The 10,552-nt window shown below is 32.9% G+C and overlaps 1 protein-coding gene across 1 annotated transcript in view; it reads left to right on the forward strand.

Annotated features, from left to right (window-relative positions):
- The first annotated feature begins 3,567 nt into the window (after positions 1 to 3,567).
- Positions 3,568 to 10,552, forward strand: part of ENAM (enamelin) — a 12,816-nt gene continuing 5,831 nt past the window's right edge. Inside the window, exons 1-6 of the mRNA XM_011360502.1 lie at positions 3,568 to 3,621; positions 5,466 to 5,534; positions 5,658 to 5,702; positions 6,420 to 6,461; positions 8,026 to 8,301; positions 9,321 to 9,383. Coding sequence (XP_011358804.1) covers positions 3,568 to 3,621; positions 5,466 to 5,534; positions 5,658 to 5,702; positions 6,420 to 6,461; positions 8,026 to 8,301; positions 9,321 to 9,383 — 549 coding nt within the window. The remainder of the gene's footprint in view (positions 3,622 to 5,465; positions 5,535 to 5,657; positions 5,703 to 6,419; positions 6,462 to 8,025; positions 8,302 to 9,320; positions 9,384 to 10,552) is intronic.

The following is a 10,552-nucleotide window of genomic DNA, read 5'->3' on the forward strand; positions in this document are numbered from 1 at the left end:
ACCTTTAAGAAATATATTACTGATCAATATTAAAGCAGCTGTTTAGCAAGTACTAATCATAATCATAGATAACAGTTACATATTTATTTATTTGCACTATGTGCTAAATTATTTCATTAAATTCTCAACAAACCAATGAAGGAAATATCATTATCCTCCATTTTATAAGTGAAGAAACTTAGGCTTAAAAAGATTAATTCACTTGGCCAAATTTTAAAACTAGTAAGTCATAGAAGTCAGAATTGGAACCCAATTCTGAGTTCTGACTCAGAAAATTTCTTATCATAAAATCTTATGCAGGATGAGCAGACACCTAAGCTGGGGCTTTGCATGAAGAGGCCATTCAGGAAATGTTTGTAGAATAAAACATTATTGACCATTTAATCTGTAGGAGGTTAAATACACCCCTTCTTCTCATGCTAGAAGAGTTTTTCACATTTAAAGCCTATATGAATGGTTCCAGAGAGAAGTCAAGGTTGTGGATTCTTAGACACCATTTGGTCACCAATAATGGATTCCTAAGACACTACTTTATCTCGTGTCTCAAGGTCAGTAATTCAAAGAATTTCAGCTCAACAGTTGTGCTAAGAAGACAATCTAATTGCTCTGAGAACTATTATTGTTTTTATTACTCTTAAGTCTTTAATAAATCATTATAAGGTGTAATGTGGAACCATACAAGTACCTCATGTATTGATCACTTAGTCACTGATCATCACTCAGTGGTACCAGGCATTTACATACATTATTTTTACATTATTACATACATACATTTACTTCTTAAAAGAAACTTATTATCCCCAACTTACTAAACAGAAAATTAAATAGTTGGTTAATTGTGGAAGGTTTAAACTCAGGTATGGCAATGCCAAAAGCTGATTCTTTCCACCATATCTAAAGTAAACAATCAGAAGACTTTTCTGCTCTCAACAGCTTAAAATCCAGGGCAATGAGAGGATCTTGGTAATTGGAGGAAAAGAAAAGTAGAAATGTCACAGACTTTTGGAGGATATGGGTTCTTTTCAGAGGAAAATAAAAAGGTACATTTGCACACACACACACACACACACGCGCGCGCGCGCGCGCGCCCACACATTTTTATATGCAATTTCATGGGTTCACAGATCCCCATTAAGAAGCCTTGTTTTGTCACAGAAGGGGAATATATAGAGAAAAACTAAGAACAAAGAGACATTTAAAATTTCTAGAAAGCCAAATTATAAAAATGTTCACAAAATATTGTAATTGTTTAGAGGGAAAAAGAATTTATAAAATAAGTAGATATGATTGGAGTAAAGTGAGAGAAATCACAAGGAACTTGTTTCAATAGATTTTATCTAGCTGAGCACCTCTTTAGAGTTTATAAAGGAAAAAAAAAAAAAAAAACACTTGTTGTTTTTTCAATCCAAGCCGCTACTATTAAGAGTTCATCCATTCAATAGCTTGGCTGGATTTTTGAAACATGGATTATTTCATGACCACTAACTACCCTTGAGGCAGATGGAACGAAGGGAAATAGAGAAGATAATCAAAAGTGAGGGTTAGTGGCAACTCCCAATAACCTATATGGCTAAGGCCAAAATCAAAACTCCAGCATCACAATTCCCAGTTCACTTTCATGAATACACTGTTCCCAGAGTATCTCACCCTTTGCAAATTCATCTCAACATACACACAATACATACAGTATCATAATTCCTATGCAGTTTCTACAAAATCAGACAAAGACAGCTGGGTACTTGGAGCAGGTATACCCTTGTACATCTTGGATACATACAGACTTAAGAGATATTTAGAGTTTTAAGTAAAATACTCTGGAGAAATTTTAATCTTTGTGGTACTAAAATCAGCAGTGGAAGTGCTAAGAAATGCAGTGTTATTTGATGCTAGAGGAAGGACATGGCACCTCTTATGCCTTGGAGGAACAGCAGCCTATGAAACTACTGGATAAACTTATGTGCATAATTATATCAAACAGGAACCAGCTTCTGTCATCAAATTCAAACATTCTTAATTTTTAAATGCCAACATCAAAATAAGCAAACAACACCACTATAAATGTCTTCTCTCGCGGAGCCATAAAAGAACAAAAATAACAAAACTTGTTCTTGTCAATGAAAAGTATAATCGCCCCATTTATTTAGAAGTAAAATCTTTATTATGGAAAGTCAGATTTCAAAAAAGAATTATAACATAACCCCTTCAGTGAATATCTCAATTCATATTTTCATGAGATTGGATTGTCTTTAATAGCTGAGAATTCATTTGCCATTTTGCCCAGCTTTTCTAAAACTCTGAATCCCCAGTGACTGAACTGTATTTGACTTCAGAAAAAACACTATGTCCTGGTATCCTTATGTAATTCAGATCAAATCAAGCCACTGAGTTGTCCCTGGACATAACATTACAGATCATTTTAATTACATATTAATATATATTAACTACCTATTTTAAATTAAACGCATATATTGGCCTTTCTTTTGATGATGTTCAATATTTATAGCAATAGCATAGAGTTAATATTCACCTTTGTTCCCTAAATGTCTTTATACCTTTGAAAAGCCCAAAATTCATCAAGGAAAGCATCTTCTAAATCTTACTGGTGCAAGCTCATTTTCCTGGACTGTTATTATACGTAATAAGAGACTTGGTTTGACAGCTCCTATAATAACACATTATAAATTTTACATTGGATGTATTTTTTTTTTTTTTACCCTAAACTCTTGTGATGGCAAAACCATTTTTCTCAAACCTGATTGGTTATGTAGGTCTGCAGCAGTGCTTAAATGTGACCTTGCTATCCCAAGCTCCTCTGACAAGGAGGAGTCTTTTTATTTTAAGGCTTTGTGGTACAGAACATCTTCACAAAAAATTTTTGTTTTATTATTAAGAAATAAATGTGTCTTGCTTCTTGATATCTCCCTGGCTTCAGCAATTTGTAGCATTTCCACTGTAGACCATCAAGAATATATTTCAAAGGGTAACAAAGTTTAAGTAAAAGTTATTTTTTTAATATATATTGGAGCTTCTAACTGTCATTGGGTAAGTATTAGAGTTTATCAACATAAATAATATAGTGCCAAAATATGAACTTAATTTATAGACTTCCTTATTACATTATTTGATGTTGGTTGTATAATCATTGTTTTCAGACTGGTCTCCTTGTAAAATTTTAAACTATTTAGTTTATTTGGTGTATTTGCTTTTCTTATAAGTTTTCTTCCAACCTACCTAGATCTCATTTAATATGGCGCTTTTGTACATTTCCTCATAGAGCAGTCAAGTTTCGTCAACTCTGCACTAGAAGTATATCAAAATACAGGGCCCAGGTCATTTTCTCTCCAATTTAGCTTTCATCCTACCCTTAAAGCAACAAAAGATTAAGAATTACTTTGAAAGCCCTCTAGTAAAGAAAGGTATGATTAGATAAAATAATTAACATGAGATATGCTGCCATAGAGCAGAAGCTTTGCTATTTGTTTAAAATATTTGTTTCATTTCTCTATTTGTTGTTCTCATGCCATATCTATATTTTTCTTAAAGGCTTATGAAAATTTTGGTGAAAAAATGTTGCTGCTTCAGTGCAGGCATGGAGCCTCTTCTTCTAAGCTAGATAACCTGGTGAGTATTTTCATTCATTTTTTCCTTCCTAATATATACAGGTTACATATCAAACTAATGATCAGAAATACACTTGAGAGGATAGAACACTATTTAAATATGTCAGAAGAAACAAAGAGCATCTGAATTCATAGCTGGGATAGAAGAAGTAAGAACTTACACAGGCAATCATTACAAGAGTTATTTTCAGCTCAAAAATAAATAAATTACTATTCATAGACTTTCATCTAATCATGAACTTTTAGAGATAGAAGGAATCTTAAAAGTCAACCAACATAATATATTAATTTCACAAAAGATAGAGTGGCATTTTATTTTTGCAAAATAAAAGATGACACCTTCCTACAAGAGTGTGTAACATCAAGAATCTCAATGACAGCTACTATAGAGATTAAATGGATAATTAAGCAAAGAGAAATTAAACATCCAAAAGTTCTCCAAAATCTTAGATGTAGATTTGGGTGGGAGTGGGGGAAGCATTCACCAATATTCTTTTTATTAGCTTTCTCATGTTACTGTAGCCTATAATAAACACACTAGTTTCAGTTGTTATTTTTAATTCTCTACAATGTTATAATTCTGAAAATCTTTAATTAGGAAGAAAGGCATTTACATATTACTGTTTCTTTTGTTTAATTACACTCTCCCAATTCTCTGATATATAAAAAGTAATTGACTACTTACAATTTAGAAAAATGCTGATGTGTATTTTCATTATATTGCTCTTTTGGGAAGCAAGCAGAAGGGTAAGCATTGCCTCAAATCACTACTAGATGCATTTCATGATTAGAAAGAGGAAGAAAGAACAAAAGGGCTGAAAAAGCACTGCTATCTATATACTGGTTCCTATGCTAGGAATTATGTTTTATCTGATACACCATGAAAATAAATCATCGATTTAAACCTTTATTTTCCTCTTACTGAACATGTAAATAGAACAGAGTTTTCTTAAGGAATTACCCAAGGAAATGCTTCAGAATGAACCTTATAAAAAGATGTAAATACATGTCTTAATTATACAAATCTTGCAGAATTAACTAGAGTATGATAAATGAAATCTATGAAAACAATCTCCAAACTTTATGTATAAATCTATAGTTTAAATCTTTCTCTATATATGTTTAATCTACGTATCTAATAAACAGATGAATTCATAGTTTTGCCTATGTTTTCCTATTTCTATGACCAGCCCTTGAGCAGAAGTGACTTTTTAAAAGATAAAATAATAATAACAACAATAATAGAGGAAAGAAGAAAAGGACAGGATTCTAAGATAGTCCAGCTCATTTAGCCTTTACCTAATGGAATGTTATCTATGGCATCTTAGAAAGTAACTCAAAGTACTGATTTTGGAGTATGCCCTTATTGAAACTGAGATTATTCTGAACAATGAATATAGTCAGACATACTATGCCTTTGTAAACCAGCCTAGCAACTGGAAATGCAAAATTTTCAATATTCATATTTTTTTAGTAAATTCCTAATTTTCACATTCCAGTGCTATGAACCACCTTTCATCTTCTCAAGCATCAATGTCTTCATCTTCTGTCATTCTGTCTGTCTGTCTCTCTCTCTCTCTGTATCTCTTTCTCACTCTGTCTCTTTCCCTCTCTCTCTTTTATCTTTCCTTTTTAATTCTGACCTTTTTGCCTCTTACAATAGCACCAGGTAATAGCTATATGATAGTTTCTTAACATAAAATAACAATGGCAGCAGAGGCCCCTATCACTGTCTATTGCTGCACTCTCCCTGACAGACAGATGAGCTAGTGACTAAATAAGTGCAGAGTGCCCTAAGCATAGTTATTTCACAATCCAAAAATAAAATCCAGTTTTGTATTCCAGGTACCAAGTGGAAAAATGAAGATTCTCCTGATCTTTCTAGGTCTGCTTGGTAATTCCATTGCTATGCCAGTGAGTATTTTTTTTTTTAATTTAGGACTTCTTTGTGTGTTCTATTATTGCATAGCTTGAAGATACTTATTGGGCTTATTTCAATTGGTGTTCTGAATTTGTCACCCAAATTCTCACTTCCAGATGCAAATGCCCCGAATGCCTGGATTTAGCAGTAAAAGTGAAGAGGTATGTATGTTTAGTCTCTGGGGAGGTTTTCTAGAACCCTCTTCTCAGAGTACATAAAAAAAAGAGATAATATTGGCAAACTTTCTGATATACAAAATTTCTTATGAAGAGGTAGAGGAAGGGAGATTTGAATGACTTAACCCCTCAAATCAAGGCAAAGTAGTAATTCCCCAGCAGCATCCTACCTATGTATTTCAACATTCTTTTTCAAGGTAAATGTGAATTTGTTGAAGTATAGTTAATGTTAGCTTTTTTGCTGTGTTGAAGCTAGCAAAAGTAGACATTGTACCAAAGGTTATTAAAATGGAGACACATAAGCGCATAAATACCTTTTACATGACTCATATGCAGGATCATTAGCCAAATTTATTACATATCAGAAAGGAGAACCATCTTTTCATAGAATTATCACATTCTCAAATTCTGAAATACAAAAGATAGAGTAGAACATTCAATGACCTCAAAGAAGGCAAGATTTTTATTCTCTACTATTTTATATTAATTCTTCTCAAAAAACATTCTGAGTTAAAAATTAAAGTTCTATAGAAGTTTTGTTAATTACATACTTAATTTATGCATAATTAGTAAAAGACTTTATAACTATCATACTTTAAATTCAGAAATTTAACTTATTTCTTATAATTTCTTATAATTTGTGTATTAACTGAATAACAATTTTTCACTTTGTGCCACATTAATGGATTCCTTTGGTCACAGATGATGCAGTACAGTCAATTCAACTTTATGAACTCCCCACATGTAAGTTCCACTTTATGTTATTTCTGGTGATCTTTTTATTTGTTTTATACAGATAATTACATTATAAGGTTTGTCTTAGCTAATAAAGACACCAATAGCTATCCACATGTTTTAATTACAATATAATCATTATAACAGTTTCAAGGGGGAAAAATTATTTCACCACTCCCCTTATGCCAAATTTTCTTTTTATTCATTACTACTGTTCTGTCATGCAAATCAAAATCATTTATTAATTATGAGAGTTCTTAAATTCCAAGAGAAATTGGTTCTAGGAAAAGATCACACAAAATATATTCACAAATAATGAGAACCAAAAAATAGCATAGTCAATTCCGGGGGGTGCGCTTAACTTTTATTTGAATTGTTTTGAAAGATAACACTAAAATTATGTTCTTATTTTATTTATATCTTTTACATGACTCATTTCAGTTATACTTATATAAATTTAGGTTATACTTACCACTATGTGCTAATTCTTAAAAGCAAAAATGAATCAAGTATCAGTTGGGTCTTTTGGCGTAATTTTTCTGACAAAATTGTATGGTAATATAATAAAACTACATGTCACTTTTGACTTTTGTGACATGATCATGAAAAGGATTTGAGTGAGAAATCAAGGACTTCATCAATTTTCTTTTAATTCTTTTCATTGAAGTCATTCTCTTTTGAAGCCCCTCACCTGAAATGATCATCATTGTCAATTTTCTTCAAGTACTGACTGGCTCAACTCTTTTAAACTCATTCTTGGTTTTAGTGACTTTGCCTGTGATTTGAAATTTTCACCAACTTAATTGTCATGAAATACTGCATCTTAATACAAGATTTGCAATTTCACTTTCCATCAGTCCACATGGCATTTGCACTGTATTGTATGTATATCATCCAATAGACAGCAAGGCAAAGTAGCAATTTGATTAATGAAGATTGGAGATAGAGACTAGGGTTAAACCAGAGAGAATTTAAATGGAAACTAATGTTGTAACAAGTCAACTTATAAATTAGAATTTTCAGACAATAATTACTTTAGCCTTCCTGGCAACCTTGTAATTGTGGTGATTCTGATAATGAAAATGGAATTAATGAGGATTTACCTGTAATTAAGAAGCACGGGCACCTTTAAGGATGCTAACACACACAAATTTTTATTTTTTTTTTTTCTTAACTCACACTTTCTTTCTTTTTACTTTTTTTTCTCCTTGTCCAGCCTGTGAAAAGTCATAGGAGTTATAAATGTCACATCAACTCCTCTATAACTGGACTTGCGCACTTTTAACCTGAGTCAGGGTTTCAAGGTTAGAAAGTCATCAGCCAGATCTGTAAAACGACATTTCTCTCCCAATTCCGCATTTCACTTGGTTTGTTTGGTTGGTTTTCTAGAAGATTGAAATTTATTTCTGTAAGAACATTTAAAGAAATACTAGCTAAAGACCTTAGAATTTCCATTATTAAGTTCTACAGGATTTTTAAGATCCACGGCTGAGTTTTAGAGACTGAAACAAGAGTGGAGATAGCCAGAATCTCAGCCCTCATGTAATTTTACTGTTATTTACTACCCTTGCAGTTGGCACAACTGGGACCCTTGTATGGAAATGGTTTGCAACTCCCTCAGCTTTTCCCGCAGTACCAGATGCCCATGTGGCCACAGCCACCACTCAATACAAGGCACCCAAGGAAACCCTCATCTCCCTCAGCACCTAAACACCAGAGCAAGATTGATCAAGCCCCAGAGAGCCAGAAACCCAACCAACCTCAACCAAAAAAGCCATCACCAAAGCGGCCTTTAAAGCAGCCAACACCTGCCCCAACTCAGCCCCAAGAGGAGGCCCAGACACCTCAGGTGAGACTTGCCCAGCAAAATTCCAAACCAGAGTCATATGGCCTCAGAGAGATTTGGAGGGCCATGCTATCTCCACATACAAACTTCCAGTACTCCTCAATATGGGTACTGCTAAGTACAAAATAGAATCTTTAGTTTTGACACTTTCTTCCAAGGTGATGTTGTCACCACCTATTTAAAACTGCCTGGTAAGATAAATCTAGTCTTTGCTTAATTAAAAAGTACCCAAAACTCTTGTCTTGGGAAGCTTCTTTAAAAATAGAGGCAACGTAGTGTAATAACCTGAGCACTAATGGAAGAATCATAGAACAGAGATTCAAGTTCTACCCTCAGCCCTGTTAGTTGTATGATCTTAAGCAAGTCGCTTCGACTTTCCAGATTCCAGGTTCTCAACGGGTAAACGAAATGATCTCTAAGTCCCTTCCAAGACCTATGGCATGAGGACCTAAAATATCGCTATGAAAAGTAACACTGCTCCCAGCACTTCTGGGTGGATGGCACAAGTATAGTCCTAACTTAAAACATGAAAATGTGCAAATGGTTTCTCGAAATCCCATCTAGTGTGGAACTTCTAAAATACTGTCTTTTAGTCAATTAGCATTTACTATCAGACACTATTATAGATGTAGAGAATGCAAAATTGAATGAAAAGACACTCCTTGATTTGAATCTTGGCTTCAGTCATTTACCAACTATGTGATTTGAGGCAAATAACTAACTTCTCTGAACTTCAGAATCTTAAGTGAAATGGGAATAATAATATTAATATCTTCTATGGTTACTTGAAGACTAAATGAGTTTACCAGTATAAAATGCTCAGCACAGTACCTAGAACATAAGTGTTCAATAATACTAATACTAATTAATATCATTATCATCTCTGCCTTAAAATAAAAAATCACAGTTTAATGAAAAAAGAGATTTAGACTCTCAAGTTTCAAATTGTATTAATAGGTTTGCTTCATTTTTTATTTATTCTCCTCACTTCTACATCACTGTAATTTCTTCTTTCTCTCTAGGCATTCTCACCATTTGGCAATGGGCTTTTTCCTTATCAACAGCCACCATGGCAAGTTCCGCATGTGAGTTTTTCTTCTTTACACTAGAAGTGAAAAATAATATTAGCATGTTATATCTCAAAATAATATGAGTTCATACACTCTAAACGGAATGCTATATGCCATCAGAGTGTAAAACAAATCATCATATCAGTGATCACTACAGGAAAAAAAGAATTTTTTAAGTGAATTTTTCATGTGAATTTTTCACTCAGACAAACTGGTGACATGAACACAGGCTAAATCACCAAACTACTCATAACTTAGTTAATGAATTAATTTTAAAGGGTTGTATTATTTCATAAACAGTCCCCACTTCCTCAAGAGATTAGAAAACACAAAGATTATCATCATTTAATGTAACTGGGAAATTGGGACAAAATGGAATTTCAAAATCATAAGATAAATTATGATTAAACAAAGATCTTTCTATCATATCTTATTATTTCTAGCCACAGATATTTTGTTATAAGAAATATTGCAAAATAATATTTACAAGAATCTTTAAAGTTTAAAATCACTAAAATGAAACATGCTATTGAAATTGCATTATAAGCATTAAGAATACAAATTTCAAAATAAACAATTTGAACTTAAGAAATATGAAAGACCAGTTGCTATTAAAGTAACAAAAACAACATGAAGTACCTGATGACTCTTGATTCAGCTGTGGCATTGGTTTTTCTTGTCTATGACTCTACAACCAAAAAGACTTCTTATTACCAAAGGACAATTCGTTTCAAGAATTAAGAGTTTCTTACTATTTTTTTTTAAACTTAAAAGAGTTACTTTCTTTTTCTGGCCATACTGAACTAAGGAAACCAAAGCAGTATCAGTAAATATTTAAAAAGCAAATGAGTATGATTCTCATGCTGAAGTAGCTATTAATCTCGTCTACATAGAACTCCTTAGGGGTCCGTGAGAGTTGAACTGCTTTTCTAAACATTTCCCTGAGTAGAAATTCAGCCTCCAGATTTGATTAGGAAAATAAACTTTGGTCAAATAAAAATATTATAGTCATAATCCAGAAAGGATTGTCAATGTGTCACCCTAAATGTGAAGTAGACATTCTAAAAACAACATCATTGTTTAATCCCCATTATTACATGTTCTAATATGGATGTTTGGACCCTAATAGCACTCAAGTCTGTCTGTCTTTCCATTTCTCTCTCTCTCTCTCTCTCTCTCTCTCT

The sequence above is a fragment of the Pteropus vampyrus genome, unplaced genomic scaffold (assembly GCF_000151845.1).
Source record: "Pteropus vampyrus isolate Shadow unplaced genomic scaffold, Pvam_2.0 Scaffold56, whole genome shotgun sequence".
NCBI classification, from domain to species: Eukaryota; Metazoa; Chordata; class Mammalia; order Chiroptera; family Pteropodidae; genus Pteropus; species Pteropus vampyrus.